This window comes from Podarcis pityusensis, assembly GCF_964106645.2.
Source record: "Podarcis pityusensis genome assembly, chromosome: 1".
In the NCBI taxonomy this organism is placed as follows: Eukaryota; Metazoa; Chordata; class Lepidosauria; order Squamata; family Lacertidae; genus Podarcis; species Podarcis pityusensis.
Window position 1 is genome coordinate 62,490,107 of NC_138028.1, and position 17,838 is coordinate 62,507,944.

The window sequence follows — 17,838 nt, forward strand, 5'->3', positions numbered from 1 at the left end:
TTTTTTCTGGGGGTACTCGAGGAAACACAGTACCGGCACCTTTTTTTTCTAGAAGAAAAGCACTGGGCACAACAATAAGAAAGAGGCAATCCTGAAAATTAGGGGTTCTGCACCACATCAGGAGTGAATAGAAGCAAGATCCCCGCTTCTGACAGTTACCATGAGGGTGACAAGAGTGGAGCTGGAGTGTAGAGTTAGCATGCACGTGTGTGGAATCTGCTGATTGGAACACCAGAAGAGGGTTTTTAGCAATGTATTTTCCTCGGCCCCTGGATATACAGGGCCTTGGTCTTTTAAGAGAAACCCTTGGAACGTTGACTTTATTTACCTGTTTTGAGGATGGCTGAGGAAATGCAGCCAGGACTCCGTTTCCCTTTGCCTAATTGAAGAAGTAGCCAGATGTTCCCCTCCAGATGTTATTGGGCTATAACTCCCATCAGCCCCAGCCAGAGTGACCATTTCTCAGGGATGATGGGAGTTGCAATCCAGCAACATCTGAAGAACATTATATTGGCTATCCCTGGTCTAATGGCTAGTTCATACCATCTATTATTATTATTATTATTAAAATTGGATACCGCCCTATACTCGCTGGTCTCAGGGTGCTTCACAGGATAAAATCACAGTATAAAAACACAAAATACATAATAAAAATAAAAAGAAGAACGACTCAATAACACACACACCCCACATGTCCTACCCAACCCACCTAATTTTCTTGCTGCTCCTGCAGTGGTGCAAGGCAGCAAAGCTATTCCCTTTCCCTTTTCTGTCTGTCTGTCTACTGTTATGGCTGTATGCCATGTAGTTTTCCCCCATGTTAAAATGCTTCTGCTCCTAGCATGCAGCTGTAGCAGATTCACAGGCATTGGATAAAGAAGGGAGAGACAAGAGTTCCCCTCTGTTCCTCCATTCCACTGGTGGCAGAGCAGTAAGCAAGGTAAATTAAGGGGTGACCAACAGTGATGCTTCTCCCTCTGTTCCTCCAACTGCAGCCATCACCAGAGCAGCAGACAAAGTAAAGGAATTAGAGAAATGGAGACTAGATGCTTGGACCAAGGGGCTTGGACTTTGCTTCAGTTCCAATCACATCTTCATGGACCTAATTGGGGATCAGCTGAACACCTGCTGTTTTCCAAACAGCCGAGTTTTCCAAGCCAAACTGAGCTTGATTTATGGAGTTCATGCCATCACTATTTCAAGCAGCATAATTCAATCAGGCGTGAATGTAGTGTGTCATAGGACATGTAAACATCGCTAAATATAACTTTCCAAGTCTCTCCTTTTTATTGCAAAGACCTTAAATACTATTTTTATCTAAACCTAAACATTCTGTTCTGTGATTATTTTGGAAACCGCTTGCCCACCCAAACCACTAGTTTTATGCTATTGGGTGAAATAGAATATAATAATGGAGGCATGGAAGAAAAAAACTAGCTTGGAACCTGCAGATCTGAAGAAGCCAGTGATGTACAGATCTCTCAATGAAGAACCTTGCTGGGTGAGGCCAAAGGCTCATTGAGTCCAGAACACAGTAATTATCTAGATGCCTGTAAGAACCCTGCAATCAAGAGGACATGAGCGCAGCTGCATCCTCACCACTTGTCGATTCCAGCAACTAGTATTCAGAGGCATACTACTTCCAACTGGGTGCCTTCATCTGCCCCAGCTGCTTCAGAACATGTCTCTCCCATATCAGTCTCTACAGCCACAGCAGATGCCATAACCTTACAACAGTTTGACTTCACCTGCAAAGGTACACTCCTCCGTTGTCTCCCCAGGCAAATGCCAACTACCTCCATAATTATCTCATTGTACCTCAGCTCTCCAGCTAAGTAGTAAGAACTGGACAATGCTGGGAGCCAAAAGATTCAAGGCCTTTTCAGGTGTTTCCCCTCGTGTGATTTTTACTATACCAGTAACAGTGGTCCTGATGGAGCCTATTATTAGTTTCTTTTGATGGTGATAAAAATTGCACTTACTGAGACCATGATTTTTAATCAAAGAAAATAAAAATAATAAAATGACAGTGTTTACTCACTTTTGCTTTTATTCTTTTTTTTTTTAACTTTGGTTGTATGTTGTGCTTAATAAAGTAGTCATATAGTCATATATGCAGTCATATAGAGAACTGCTAAGCTGTAAGTCCTGTTGACTTCAGTGGGGATTACTGTCAGGTAAGCAGGTATAGACGACATCAAAATAATGATCTCAAGTGAACTTACTCTCATTTTAAAGCCATTTCTCATCGAAAGAAAGAAGGCACATATTTTATACCTGCAGTTAAAAGAGTTTCTAAATCAAAGACAGATAAATGACACTGGACTAAGTGATAGCTTTATGGCTAAGTGCTCATTTGTGTTTGTTCCTCAGAAAGTGTGGCGTGCCACAAATGTTGCGGAATGTAAAAATACAGCACCTGGCAAATGGCAAATCCAAATGATTCTTATGTTGTTCACGCGCAAGGGCTGAGGCCATTTCATTATCTGAATGATATCTAACCAACAGCTTAATATGTCTTCTCAGAGTGTCAGCGCTTTGTACCATGCGCCACAGAATGAGGCTCAATGCAAGTAATGAAATTACATTGCTTTTACCTTTGCCAATGCAGATGAGATGACTGCCATCTGCAAGAAATTCCCACAAGTCACAGTGTGAAACTAAATTTAGCATCACCAGCTGGATCTTGTTCTCAGGGTGTAATAACCTTAATATCATAATACTTCTTTCTTGATGGGGCAAATGATCCTGCAACAGCAAGGAACCTGTTTACAGCCAGTCTGTGGTGTTGATGACAGCCCTTACCTTCCAGGGAACACTAGTATGAGGAACAGTAATTCCACCTAACAACCAAGAAATAGACCAGTACTTGGAGGATTTAGAATCCAGGAAGGTCTGAGTTCCGTGAGCAGAGAAGGCTCTCCACAATTGATGGATGCCTTTCCACAGAGGGAAGAGGACATTGCTGGCTGTAGGGGTGCAATGGACAAGAAGGGTGCATCAGGCTCAGGGCCAATTTCCTTTCAAGAAATCAAATGATGTGTGGGAGACAATGGGCAAACAGAGCTATTCTGATATGGGTGAAGTCCAAACCATTCCCAGCCTGAACGAAAGAGGCGAGTTTGAATTCAGCACCCACCCTCTTAAATTGGCTTTCTATTTTCCCTTTGAGAATATGTTTAAATGTCAATTGTTTCAAGACTGCTTCTTCAGTTACTTTTGCCTCAGCAAGGAATAATACCCATGTGAGCAGAACAATGTGTAACGAAGTATCACAAATATCTATTTTCCAATTCAGAGATTGAGAAATCCTGTTCTTGTTCATCTCCGTGGCCACGTGTCAAGAAAGAAATGACCATTTAGACTCTCACTCTCTGGCAGAGCATATATCTTTGAACAGAATTATTAATTCTGTTGGGGGGGGGGGGTTGTGAGAAGTTACCATGAGAAACCCAGAATGTGTGTAGACTGAAGCTTGATATAAAAGAGGATGTACAGAACTATTGTTAATATTTCTGTAACCCACTGTGGTGTTTGCCTCCTAGGTGAGTTGTAAGGAAAGGGTTAAAATGAGTGTGATGTGATTGGCCAGTGGGAATGCAAGGGAGGAGTAAAAGTTAGAGTGGGAGGTTTTGAAAGTCAGTTGAGGTTTGGGAGTTGGTGAAGTAAGAGGGAGGAATAGTCAGTGGGTTGGTTGAGTTGTATTGTGAGAGAGTGAGAGGAATTGTCAGGTGGAGTCAAATAGTTAGTTGGGAATAATCAGTTGGGAGTTGTTAGGAACTAAGAGTTTCAAAAACTGACAAGAAAAATTAACTGAAACCATAAGCTTGTTTTGCATTTTAAAATAAACTTGATTATTTGTTAATGTTAACAACTGTCTGGTCTCCGTGTGCCCCCGTGAAAAACGGGGTGGTGGCAGTGGAAAAAGAAATCGCAGTGGTGGCACAGGGTCAATAGACCGTCAAACGTCCGGGGGCCCTGTGTGTGATCACCACACCCACCTTTCTCCAGCAGGCTCTGGGGTGGATTACAACAATCTGAACTTCAACATCAAAAAGAGTTTTAAAAAATCATGTTCCCAGGAATATGACTGGTCTCAAAAACACGTGTCTCAATGTCAAAGGCCAGAGCAAAGCGGTTCATCTTCAGCATACCACATTATACAGCATATATAGAAGCTGTATAACGAAGGTGCCAGACATACCTCTTTGGGGAAGGAGTTCCATAACCTAGCAGTTATCACAAAGAATGTCCTCTGGTGGGCTGCCACCACCCCTGAACTTCAGAGAGCAGTGGAATTACTAAGAGGGATTTCTCTGCTGATCTTAACATGCAAGAGGGGCTTCAGGGAAGGAGGTAATGTTTCAGCTATTTGGCCTGAAATGTTAAAAAAAGGTCATTTGTGAGAAGTTAAAAAAGGAAATAGCAATATCTTTCACAAGAAGAAAAAGGTCTATATTTTTATAGGCTTCACAAGAAGGGGAAAATGAAAAGGAAGAAAATGATTGTCAATTATTTGACAGCCATTATATTTCCTGAAAGTTTTGTGCTCTTAGCAAACTGCAATTACTTTTGTGTGCTCTGTTTGAAAGCTAAAGAGAAAGCGTGTTCTCATTAAAGGAGAGCACGTGTTGCGGCTGGGGCTAGGCAAAGCACCCTGTAGTTGCCAGGCAAAATTGAAGGAAAGGGCCTGGCAAGGATTGGTGATGGTGTTGCTGGGGCAATTTGTATGTTGCCACTTTGGGGGTGGAGATCAGAGGATATTTAAGGAAGGCCCACAGAGAGTTGCTTTCTCTTTCGCTGTGGGCATCGGATCGAACACAGCTAAAGACCGGTTGTATAAATCTATATCTCATTCCTCATTTTCTCCTATTTTATTTTATTTATTTATTTGATCTTGGCCTTTTGTGTTTATCTCCCCAAAGTCTACCCCCCCCTTCTTTAATTTATTTTCCAGGTTCTTTGTCTTTAGTTTTCAATTTTTATTTGTTTTTGTTCTGACTCTTGTTTCCATTTTACTAGCCTTCCCCCCCCCAACTTTCCTCGTGGGCTTTTGGTCCCGTGGGGCTGCTGGGGGTGGCCGGGAGGGGGGGGGCGGACCCTAGGCCTTTCGGCCCGGTTCGTAGCCGAGGCGCCGGGGACGGGGCTGGTTGACCTTCGGGCCCTCAGAGCTTTACCATTCCCCCCCCCCACTTCGTAGGGTTACTAGAGAAAAAAGCGGGTGCTTACCGTAGTCCTCCCCTGGCCTCTCACGGCGGCGGCCCCCTTTTCGCGCGCTTCGGCGCGCTCTTACTAGCCGGGGCGGGCCGGCTGGCGCGGAGGCTCTGCGCAGGCGCCGTTGGAGCCGCCGATTCGCACGCGGCGCTCGGCGCTTGCTTATTTGGCCCTGTTCGGGCCGGGCTTGGGGAGGCTTAGTCAAGCCTTTCCCCTCTTGGCCCGGGTATAGCGGGGAGTGCCTGGGGGAGCTGGGGGAGGCCGTGGGACGTGCCTTGGGCTCGGGGCCTATTTGGGCACCCCCCCCACCCGGCTCCGAGCGGTAGCGGCTTTTGCCGCGCTTCGGCGCCTGCGGCCTGCGGAGTTGGGCCGTTTTAGGCTGCGGGGGGGCCCTCCTCGGACGTTCCAGCTTTAGCCGGTGGCGCTTAGCGCGCACAGCGGCTTTGGTGGTTGGAGGCCTGCTTGCGGCCTGCTTTGGGCATTGGGGGAGGCCTTCTGCCTGAAGTCAGTTGGGAGGCCTCCATTTTGGGGAATTTTGGCGGGAGCGCCATTTTCTACTGCCTCCTCATTGCGTGCTGGCCTCTAGTGGCCGTTTATTGAAACGCAGCTATACCATTGGCCTTGATTACTGGCTGCGCCACCTGCTGGTGAGCCATATAGTTGCACCTATCGGGATTGATTGTTTTTCAGGCTGATTGACTATTCATTATAACAAAGAGCACTGGTGTAGCCTTGCATTAATTCTATTATTTGTCTTTTTTACTAGTAGCAGGTATGGCTCCAAAGAAGAAGGTGTCACGGAGGCTTGATCTCGCTTCCTCAGCGAAGCGGCCCATAAAAGGCCCGTCCCAAGCTTTGCGTTCTCCAGTGCCACAGCGATCTTTGAGACGCCTTCAGTCCATGGTCACTGGCTTGGCCAGTGACCCAGTGGTGTTAGCACGTGTTGAGGCTGAAATGGATGGTTTGATTCAACGCTGCTCGACTCCGACGACTTCTTCTGCTAGTCCAGCTCCGCCTGTTGACGCACCTCCTTCGGTGTCATCTTCGGCTGAAGATGAGGGGGAGGATTTGTTAGCTGGGGGTCTTTCGCGTACTAATCAATTGTCCCAGTCGTCGGTCTCACCTGTCTCCCAGGCTGCAGCGCCAAGGGTACGGGGCGGCCCCAGGGGTCCGACCAGGCGGAGGTCATCCGCCCGGATTCGGGCGGCACGGGGTTCAGTTGTACAGTCCTCATCAGTGGTGAGGTCTGTTCCTGGTCATTCACCTGTAGTCTCTTCTCAGTCAGTTCCAGGCGTTGTGCTGCAAGGCGACGCATCTGAGTCTTCGGTGGAGGACAGCCTTCCTCTCCCTCCAAAGTCCTCTTCTGGTGGGCTCCGTCGCCGGAAAAAGAGTTCCAAGAAGCGTGCTAAGAGGAGACGGAGAGACACCTCATCCTCTTCCGCAGGTACTTCGTCTCAAACCTCCAGTAGTGATGAGGAAGCTTCGCTTTCGCTATACTGGGGCTTTGGGGAGACATCGGGACTTCCAAAATGGGCTTGGGAGCGGAGGGCAAACTCTCACAGGGCAAAGTATGGGGCGGTGCAGGACTGTCTGGAAGGGGTCCTCATGCCTGATGTGAAAGTTTCCACCAACTCAGCTAGGGATATTATACCAGGTGCCCACTTGACTACAAAGCTGCGATCTAGGATTCTGGATGGCCGTTACATTGATATATTTAGCTTGGCACCCCCTCAGGAGTGTCAGGACTCCCAGGATAGAGGTTTGGCAGCCACGAAAAAGAGGGTGGTTTTGCCAAAGGTTGAAAGGACCTTCGAGCGATGGCTGGATAGTTTCCAGGTGTTCGCTGGAGTGGTGGCAGCGGCCTACCCACGGAGGTCCATGCATTTATGGGTTTATTTGTCCATAGTTCGCTCAGCATTTACGATGGCTGGAGCGTCTGCTGCGATTTCTTATGATGAGAATTTCAGACGCAGGGCTGCCAAGATCCCCACTGCCCGCTGGGACCGAAAGGATTTAGATGTATGGACCACTTATGTGGCTCCACGTATTGACAATAAGATCCCTGAATCGCCAAAAACTAGGATTGTGCCAGCTAAGACGGGTCGCAAGTTCTTTTGTTGGGATTTTAACAAAGGAACCTGTCAGCGCCAATTCTGCAGATATTCTCATAGTTGTGAGAAGTGTTCAGGGAACCATCCAGCTTCTGCCTGTGCAGGGGTTCGACGGCCCTTTCGGAAGGGGTGGGGCTCACAGCAGCCCCCGAAAGCCGCGCCCCAGGCTGCAGCCGCCGGTGCAGGAAAATAGTGTACTTTCCTCCTTAGCTCATACCCCGGTTAGGCTACAGCCGTTGTTGTCATTGTTACAGTTATACCCTCTTAGCATCTTATTTGCGTGACGGTTTTTCCCTGGGTTTTCGAATCCCAGTGGCGGCAAATCCTGTAGCTAGAAACCCTTCAAACCAGAAGTCTGTGAAGGATATGCCTGACGTGGCGCGTGAGAAAATTGGGAAAGAACTGGCTCTACGCCGTATGGCAGGCCCTTTTGCCGTTCCACCCTTTCCTAATCTGCATATTTCACCCTTAGGTATGGTTCCTAAAAAAGCTCCGGGGGAATTTCGCCTGATACACAACCTTTCACACCCTAGGGGCACATCAGTAAATGATGTTATTCCCCCGGAGCTTTGTTCGGTGAAGTATGCCTCGCTTGATCAAGCGATCAAAATGATAAGAAAATTTGGACAGGGTGCCCTGCTAGCCAAATGTGACATTGAGTCTGCATTTCGGCTGCTTCCAATTCATCCTGATGACTTCTGGTTGCTGGGATTTCAGTTCGACGGGGAATTTTACTTTGATAAGGCCATGCCCATGGGCTGCTCGGTAGCCTGTGCGGCCTTCGAGTGTTTTAGTTCATTTCTGGACTGGGCTCTGCGCAAAAGAACTGGTTTGGGCGGAGTCACTCATTATTTGGATGGTTTTTTATTGGCCTCAGCTAGCGATACGGGGAATTGCGTGGTGTTGCTGCAGGCCTTTGCTGCCTTAACCGAGGAACTGGGCGTGCCGTTAGCTGCGGAGAAAACTGAAGGTCCTTCTACGCAGCTGACTTACCTGGGTATTTCGTTGGATACGGTGGCGCAAACTTCCAGTTTGCCGGCGGATAAGATACTCACGCTGAAGGGCGTCATCGCTGAACTCATTCCCATGAAAAAAGTTACTCTGCGGCAGCTGCAGTCCTTGCTGGGCCACCTAAACTTTGCTTGCAGGGTGATCGCCCCAGGGCGACCTTTCTGTTCCCGCTTGGCCAGGCTTATGTCAGGTTTGAGGTCCCCGAGGCATAGGGTGCGCCTGTCAGCTCAGGTGCGTGCTGACCTTCGTATTTGGTTGGAATTCCTGGAGGAATTCAATGGGGTGTCTCTTTGGCAGGACACCTTGAACCTTTATACCGATTTTCAGGTGCACTCTGATGCTGCGGGGTCGTTGGGTTTTGGTTTGTATTGGGATGGCAGGTGGTGTGCCGAGCGTTGGCCTTCAGCTTGGCGTGGGGAAGCTATAACTCGGGACTTAACTTTTCTTGAGTTTTTTCCCATTGTAGTGGCAGTCCATTTATGGGTCGAGCATTTCAGGGACCGTCGTGTATGTTTTTGGACAGATAACCTGGCGGTGGTGAACGTGCTAGCCAAGCAGTCTTCACGATCACCTAGGGTATCAGCCCTGCTGAGGGTCTTTGTTTTGCATTGCTTACGTTTTAACATTGTATTTTCTGCTCGTTTTGTTCCTGGAGTGTCTAACGAGATTGCTGATGCTCTGTCCCGTTTTCAGATGCAGCGGTTCAGGTCCCTGGCGCCAGTGGCTCGAGACCGTCCGGAATTTTTCCCGGATCATCTCTGGAACCTTGGCAGCACTTAGTTTTACAGGGAGTAGCTGCATCTATTGCCCCCTCCACATTGAGGTCCTATAAGAAGGCTTGGACCGATTTTTTGCATTTCACTGGGCAATCCGTGGTAGGGGGAACATGCACACCTCATTCTACTGCACAGGTGCTCCAATATTTGGCGCATCTATTTCAGATGCGGAGGGCAGCCAGGACGCTGAGATTGCATGCGGCTGCAATTTCCTTCTTTAGCAAAGTTTATTTTAATAATGATCCATGTGGGAAGTTCGTGGTGCGCAAGGCTTTGGAGGGGTGGGGGAGGCTTTGCCCCTCCAGACCAGCTACAAGGAGGCCTATAACGTTTGGATTGTTGACCAGGATGCGAAGTAAACTAAAGGGCATCTGTTGGTCCAGGTTTGAGGCGCGGTTATTTTCCGCAGCCTATTCGTTAGCCTTTTTTGGAGCCCTGAGGGTTGGGGAGGTGGTGTGTGAACCTAAGCAGGATGGAGGTTCGAGAGGTTTGTTGCTGCAGGACGTGAGCTTGTCTCAGTCAGAATTGCAGATCCTTGTCAGGAGTTCCAAAACTGATCAACTGGGTAGAGGGGCAGTTATTCGGCTCCCAGCAACTGGGCTAGGGGGCCCTTGCCCAGTCAAGGATCTCCAGAAATATATGGCGTTGCGGCCTCCTGGGGGAGGGGCCCTGTTCATTCATGAAGATGGGCGTCCATTGGCACGCCATCAATTCACTGGTGTTTTGCGCAGGGTCGTTGCTGCTTGTGGCCATGCAGCCTCTGAGTTTGCTCCGCATTCCTTCAGGATTGGGGCTGCAACAACAGCCGCCCATTGGGGCTTGTCGGCAAGGAGGATTAAAGACCTGGGTCGCTGGAAGTCGGACGCATATAAGGGTTATGTGCGGAAATGGTGTTGATCTCGTGTACTCACATCTTTTGTTTTACCCTAGGTCTACCCACTGTCCGGGTTTGGATAGTGGGGCACAGTATTGTGCATTGGGCCGCTTGCAGAGCTCGGCAATCTGAACTGGGAGTTGGCCTCGGCCTTCCGCAGCACGTGCGAGTGTCCTGGATCTCCAGAAGGGGGATGCGGTGGAAGGAGTTCTTACCGCTAATGCAGAGGCGTGTTCTTCTGGAGGGCCCCCCTACGGCGATTGTGGTGCAGCTTGGGGAAAATGATATGGTTTCTTTTTCCTGTTATGTGCTGTTATTTTGCAGGATTTGAGGGACCTGGCGGCCTTGGTGCCCGCTACTAAGCTAATTTGGTCACAGTTGCTTCAGCGTTGCATCTGGAGGGGTAGTCCCTGCCCTGCGGCCACCGAAAGGGTGCGAAAGCGTATTAATTCAGCTGCGAGCAAGCTGGTGTCTGATCTGGGTGGTAATTCGTTATTTTATAAACATATTTTTATAGTCGTCCAGTCTTTATATATATAAAACCCAAAAACCATATATATATATATATATATATATCTGAGTGGGCTTGTGATTCCCCACCCAGATATTAATGTTAAAGCCACTGATTGCTACAGGTTTGATGGGGTTCATCTTACCTCTGTTGGGAATGATGTATGGTTGAGGTCAGTGGTGGCTAAGTTGAGAGTGTGTTTAGGTTTGTGAGTGGTTGGCGGTGAGCGTAAGGGCTCAGGTGGCGGTTAGGCATTGGTTTAAATTGGTTGGTGGAGGGGTATGGATTGGCTGTGCCTGCCCCTCAGGTGATGCTGCTGCACGGGAATTCCGTTAAAGGAATTCAGGGGCTTACCATCCTTTCGTCCAAACCCCTGGAATCGGGTTTGGGCCGTGTAAGCCCCTAGGAGCATGTGGGGAGAAGCTGAGGGTCTGTGTCGCAGCTCCAGTTATCCCCTGATCTTGTTCCTCCACACTGGCTTTCGCTGGAATCCGGAAGTCAGTGCTGTCCCCATGGCGGGGGGACAGCTAGTCTTAACCAATGCCTAAGCAACCACTCACAATTTTGTATGATAATAAAGTTGTGGCCAAAAAATTATGCCAAAAACCTTAAACAAAAATTATGTGTGAAGTGTGAGTTATTTGGGATAAGGGTGTTTTGGGGGACCTCAGCACGCAAAGCGTGTTCTCATTAAAGGAGAGCACGTGTTGCGGCTGGGGCTAGGCAAAGCACCCTGTAGTTGCCAGGCAAAATTGAAGGAAAGGGCCTGGCAAGGATTGGTGATGGTGTTGCTGGGGCAATTTGTATGTTGCCACTTTGGGGGTGGAGATCAGAGGATATTTAAGGAAGGCCCACAGAGAGTTGCTTTCTCTTTCGCTGTGGGCATCGGATCACCCGCCCGCCCTCCCCTGTTGGGCTTCCGCTTGACCTTGCTATGCCTGTCATGGGGTCGTTTGCATTGGTGCGAGGGCCTGGTAGGAATTTTGCCATTTGGCTGATTAGTGTGTGCCATCTGGTTTTTGCCTACCGCGTAGCAAATCGTCACAACTTGTAAGGTTGGCGGTTAGGCATTGGTTTAAATTGGTTGGTGGAGGGGTATGGATTGGCTGTGCCTGCCCCTCAGGTGATGCTGCTGCACGGGAATTCCGTTAAAGGAATTCAGGGGCTTACCATCCTTTCGTCCAAACCCCTGGAATCGGGTTTGGGCCGTGTAAGCCCCTAGGAGCATGTGGGGAGAAGCTGAGGGTCTGTGTCGCAGCTCCAGTTATCCCCTGATCTTGTTCCTCCACACTGGCTTTCGCTGGAATCCGGAAGTCAGTGCTGTCCCCATGGCGGGGGGACAGCTAGTCTTAACCAATGCCTAAGCAACCACTCACAATTTTGTATGATAATAAAGTTGTGGCCAAAAAATTATGCCAAAAACCTTAAACAAAAATTATGTGTGAAGTGTGAGTTATTTGGGATAAGGGTGTTTTGGGGGACCTCAGCACGCAAGAGAGTTTTATTACAAATGAACCTAGGAGAAATACATAAAATCGAGCAAAGCGAAAGGTAACTGTCATGTGGGCATTGCTTGGAATGATTTGCGGTATTGCTTGCTCTCTTCTTCTCAAAACTGAAAATGGTGATGTTTGGAGGAAATTCCCTAGACTGACTCTGACATGGATTCAGCTACTTTGCCACATTTCCTGGTTAACAAGAAGAAAAGAAGAAGAGTTCTTAGCTATATTACACACACCCTTACCCTTTAATAATCATGCCTCTGGCAGTTGAAATACCTTTCCAGAGCAGGTACTCCTTGATAAGGCACAGGTAATGGCAGGGAGCGGGTGGTGTTGTGGTCTAAACCACTGAGCCTCTTGGGCTTGCCAATTGGTTTGAATTTGCATGATGGAGTGAGCTCCTGTTGCTCTGCCCCAACTCCTGCCAACCTAGCAGTTCGGAAGCACACCAGTGCAAGTGGATAACTAGGTACCTCTGTGACAGGAAGGTAAACGGAATTTCCATGCACTCTGGCAGTGTTCCATTGTGCCACAAGCAGTTTAGTTATTCTGGCCACATGGGAAAGCTGCCTGTGGACAAACGCCAGCTCCCTTGGCCTGAAGCGAGATGAGTGCCGCACCCCATAGTCGCCTTTGACTGGGCTTAACTGTCCAGGGGTCTTTAACCTTTTTACCTTTATAAGTATATCATATACTTGCAAACTTTGGGTCAGGTGGGACATCGTTTTCCTAGTTGTTAAAGGAGAGGAGAGTTGCATTAGTAAATCGCATGGTCAGAGGAAAGAAATGTTTTGTCCGGTACTGCTCTAAGATGAATACATTATCAAGATGGACAAAAGTAGTCTTTAAAACACTGGTAATCTGAATAAAAGTGACAATTTGTAAATTTTGTGGTATCCTTATGGCTTTCAGTTCACTTGACTGCAATCATTCCGTCCCCACCCCACCCTTAACCAGGTCTTCTGTTTTATTTTCTACATGGAATGGACTTCTTTGTTTTTCTTTACAAACTTTTTTGAAAATCTTAAAAGCAATCACCAAACATGAAGTGTTGTCTTCCAAGATAAATACATGTACATACTGTAAGTTAAACCTTGTACGCCGACATCCACATGGCATCAAAACAAACTTGGGAAATATTTTACATTACAGATTCAGCTCACATCTGCTGGGTATACGTCAGTCTAAAGCATTAAGGTAATTTCTCCATAGTGGCTGCTGTGACTGAGATGGAAGGGAGATTACTGTAGTATTGTTAATAAATGATATAAATTGAAACCATACTAGTCAATTTCATCTTTCTTTGCTATTCATCTTATCACCTTCCAGTAGTGAGTTAAGTGTTCCACAAGTGTTATATTCCACACATATTAGATCCAAGTTTCTGTGGTGGGAGGGTTTTTAAAAAAATGAAAGAAACTAGTTGTCTCATGGCTATCATAAGAAAGAAGACCAACCCTTTTTGTTTAACATTTGGATTGATATTCTTTTCCATTGGCAGCAGGGCTAACATGGGATTGGGTACAAGATGCTGCCCCATAATGGTAGGTGAAAAATCTGGGTCCATAAATCTTTTCTGGATTTAGCTCATAATACAGTCTTACATGGGGTTCACTTCCACGGGTTCTGCGTATATGCAAAAATGTATACACACAAAGCCTTGGAAATTATCTCCCATGCAAACATCCTGGGGCTTCTGATATTGGTGTGCCAGCTCCAGAAGCCACAGGATGCTCTTGTGAGATGTTTGTGGGGCCATCCAAGTTCCTGTGGAATTTCACAAGAGCTTCCTAAACCCTGTGAGAGGAGAAAGTCCTGCTTGGAAAGCAAGGCAGAGAGAGAGCTTCGAAGCTCTTTTGTGTCAGGAAAATCTAGATGCTCAGCACTTTTATGAACGTATAAAATCAATACTATAAAGAAGTCCATGTTCAAGTTGAAGGCCGTATCCCCTATGTTGTTTTACATCTACATGAAACCACTGAATGGGGTTATCCAAAGCTTTGAAATATATTGTCAGGAATATGCTGGTGACACGCAGCTCTACTTCTCCTTTCCATCTGTAGGTGAGGCAGTGAATGTGCTGAACTGTTGTCTTGCCTTGGTAATGGACTGGATGAGGGCCAACAAATTGAAGCTCAATCCAGATAAGACTGAAGCACTGTTAGTGGGTGATTCCCTAGACTGAATGGATGGAAGGTGGCCTGCTCTTGATGGGGCTACATTCCCTCTGAAGAAGCAGGTAATAATTTGGGGGTACTTATGGATCCTTCACTGTTGCTTGAGGCTCAGGTAGCCTCAGTGGCACCATCAACAATGTGCACCCCAAAATAGTTCTAGCGCTATCTTCAACTGTTCTTATTGCTTATTTAGTTTTTGCAAAGAATGTCAAAGTGATAACATGAAGTTGGAAAGAACTGGATGATGAGAAAGCCTTGCAGAGAGAATATATTGGGGAGGAGGGGAAATAAGGAAATACTATCTTTTTGTAAGAAGGGATGCTGCTGGGCAATTCCAGAAGAGTCAGGGATCAACATTGCATGATTTTCCTTGAACATCCCAAGAGCTGAAACTGTAGGGGAAGAAACTTTTGGAGCCCAGGTATTTTATTAAGGAAAGCAACAATTGCAAGTGAAAGTTTTTCAGGGTTCTGCCTAAGGAGTGACAATACTGGATCGAAATAGTGATCAGTTTAGGCCAATTCCTGTTATTTATAGAACCAGAACCTGTACTGACATGCAACGAAGGAGCAAGCAAGATAAGAAAATACTGGAGGGCAGGGCTATTATAGAGCTTCTCTCTACTAAAACCCAGGACTATCTATTATTAATGTGAACTACAGAGGCAAGTGCATTCAGTGTGAACAGTGTGGGGCTTTCTGTTGGCTGTTGCTGGCAACAGGATTGCCAATGGTAGTTTTCCATCCATTTGGATGGATCTCAGGCCTCCATCGTAGCAGAGGTCATTTCCCTCTGCCATTAGCAGCACATATTTCTGCTGGCAAGGAGGTGACTGTGCTTGGTCCCAAGCCATGACCCCAACCATCAACAGCTGGGTGTTTGGCTTGCACACACAGAAGCCCACACTACAAACTAAAACAGAATTATTCCAGAAGTAAGTTTCTTGCTAATCTCATACAGTTACATTTTGAGTTCTACAGAGTGATAAATAGGCACCATTTTTGTGCACAGCTCATTGATCAAGAATATCAAGTTCTTGGATGAATTATGTTGGTTAATTTGTCCATTTCCGCAGAGATTTCATCAACCATTCTCTAGGCAGAGGAAGAGTAGAGTTTTTGCACTGGTAGTAAATCAGTCACAAAACTATTTAGTAAATATGGAATGGTTACATGAAATAATACCTTCATAGGAATCAAATTCCAATTAAACCTTACTATATGGGAAATTAAAAAGAAAAAAACTAAGGATATTAAAAATAGGTCTGACACAATATGAAGTTTATTGTTGTCACCCAATTTGATGTTAATAATATAGAGAAAGAATGCACAACATAGTTACTTTTGATTTAGCATTCACTATCTCAAACTGTAATATGTCAACAAAATATGAAATTATGTTGTCAGTTCTGAAGGAAAACAGTTCATGATGCCAGAGGAATCAATCCTTACTCCTAGCTTTTTTTTAGTAAAATGCCAAAAAAAACCCCAAATTTACAGTTGACTTCCCTAAGATCCAGGATAAAGCACCGCCTTTCAGAAATCCCTCCCCCAAGGAGTCAATTCTGCCTTTGAAATCCTGATAATTTCCAGGGAAATCTGGACGTATGGCAGTCCTATAGTTATAGGCTGGTGCAGCAGAGAGGGCTGAATCAGACCCACTGCTTGTACTGGTGCTGGATAGGATCCAGCAGTTTCCTTGTTGGGTCCAACTCTGTGATCTTCCTTGCCCCATTCCAGGGAATTCCACTGGAGTTCCACTGGAGCAGGAAAGGTGATGCTGACAGCAGCAGCGTCTACCCTGCTGCACCTTTTACAGAAGCAGCAGAGATTCTCAGAGAGGTGCCCCCACCAGCAGACCCCAATGGAGCCAAGAAGAACTGGGCAGGGACATCATCATCATCATCACCATCACTTTGAATTTGGGACACAGTGTGGTGGATCAGGGTCTTGAATTTATGTTATGTTAGCCTGCATGCTCACTACAAGAATATACCCTATGATGTTGTACAGGGAACAGTTTGTTAGTAGACCTCAACCTAATGACTTATCCAAAACTTATTCTTCCTTTCTTCTCTCCCTCCTTCCTTCCCTCCCTCTCTCTGCCGTTTTTGCCAACTAAAAGTAAAGGTAAGGAGTCATACAGTCCGTACCAGGTTCTCACTACCAGTAATAGATCTCAGGAGTGAATCCATCCAAAGATGTTTGTAAAAGAGAGATGCAATATTTCAGTGCTGTAGTCAGAAAAAATATTGACCTCAAGAAAGAGCTAAATGGAGGTCAGTTCTGTATTTTGACAGCGTTGTACAAGGTGGCCCAGTGAAAACAGAACCATCTGAAGAGAAAAGAACAAGAATAAATATTGCAAGATATCAGAAGGCGCATACATATCTTGGCTAAACTGACAAGAGAATTTGCTTCTTGCACTTGAGTTTACTTAGGAGGAGAAAGTTGCACAAGACTCCCTCTTGTCATTAAACTGTAGCACCTTTTCTACCCCCTTACCTTGCAAAGCAGCAGGAGGCAGATCTTCTCTCCTCACTACAGGTTAGAGTACAGCAGAAATCAAAATCAAAACTCAGTTGGTTTTGTCTTGGAATGCTGTGAGGTAATCACCAGCTAGTTTTTTTTCTGACTCGCTCATATTTCACATCATTTCCCTCTCTTCCAATTATAAAAATAGAAGTAACTCTCAAACAAGTGGAAACTGTAGCCAAAACATTTAAAAAACAAGCCATCCCAATAAAAAAACCCCACCATATTACACACAACACTCTGCCTTTCCTGGATGCATTTTTCTCTACAGTCTGTTTCTAAATTTCAGAGAGGAAGTTTAGGGCAAAGGGAGGTCAAGAGTCCTCTCTGGATCCTCTTCCTATGTCATCAAGACATTTTTTATGCAGAGAATCCAACCTGACACACACTATTTTCTTATATCACAGTATCATGGTACTGCATTCCATTATTCTCTCTCCTAATTTTGGATGAGTATAAGATAATTTTCTTGTTTAACCACAACTAAACACTGAACAGATGTCTTCTCTGAATTGCCTCCTATGATACACAAGAGGCTTTCATTAGCTAAGGTAATGGATTCTGAGTCCATTAAAGCTTATGAATAATTACTGCAATCCTTTTTCCTCTTGATTTATTAAGCCTGAAATCCTATGCATGCTTACCTGGGAGTAAATCCCATTGAATTCAGTGGCTCTCGTTTGTGAGTAGACATGCATAGGAGTGTACCGTTAGAGTGAATTTTATGTACCCATCTGCATATCCATCTGCGTAAATTTTATTAACTCATTTTTAAAATCCATGTATAGTCCCATATCACCAAGTGCCTGACCAAACTCATGATGGTAATCAGAACTATGTGATATTTTTGTGACGCATATGCCAGCATTTGTTAAGTCACGTAGTGGCGTAATTTTTACTAGTAGCCAGAATCTGATCAAACCCAGAAGAAGGAAAATTCTCCTCAACAGTGATAAAGAAGACAGTTGACTGACTCACCAACTGGTTGCATGTTAACTGTAGTAAATTACTCCTTGTTAACCAATTATCTTTTCCTTATGCAAAGATTCCAGTCTTTCATTCTCACCCTAACACGGGAAGCATGCCTTTCTCAGGAGACCAGTCCTCATGAAAATTGGTCAGCATTTT

General features: G+C 46.0%; 1 protein-coding gene across 1 annotated transcript; it reads left to right on the top strand.

The window, feature by feature from the left end:
• Positions 1-5,973: 5,973 nt before the first annotated feature.
• LOC308463471 (uncharacterized protein) lies at positions 5,974-16,095 on the top strand (the record flags this gene model as incomplete). The annotated part of the gene is made up of 3 exons (XM_080981874.1): positions 5,974-6,658; positions 10,043-10,293; positions 15,916-16,095. Exons 1-3 carry the CDS (start codon positions 5,989-5,991, stop codon positions 16,093-16,095), a joined length of 1,101 nt encoding a protein of 366 aa, XP_080838000.1. The 5' UTR covers positions 5,974-5,988.
• Between the last annotated feature and the right edge of the window lie 1,743 nt (positions 16,096-17,838).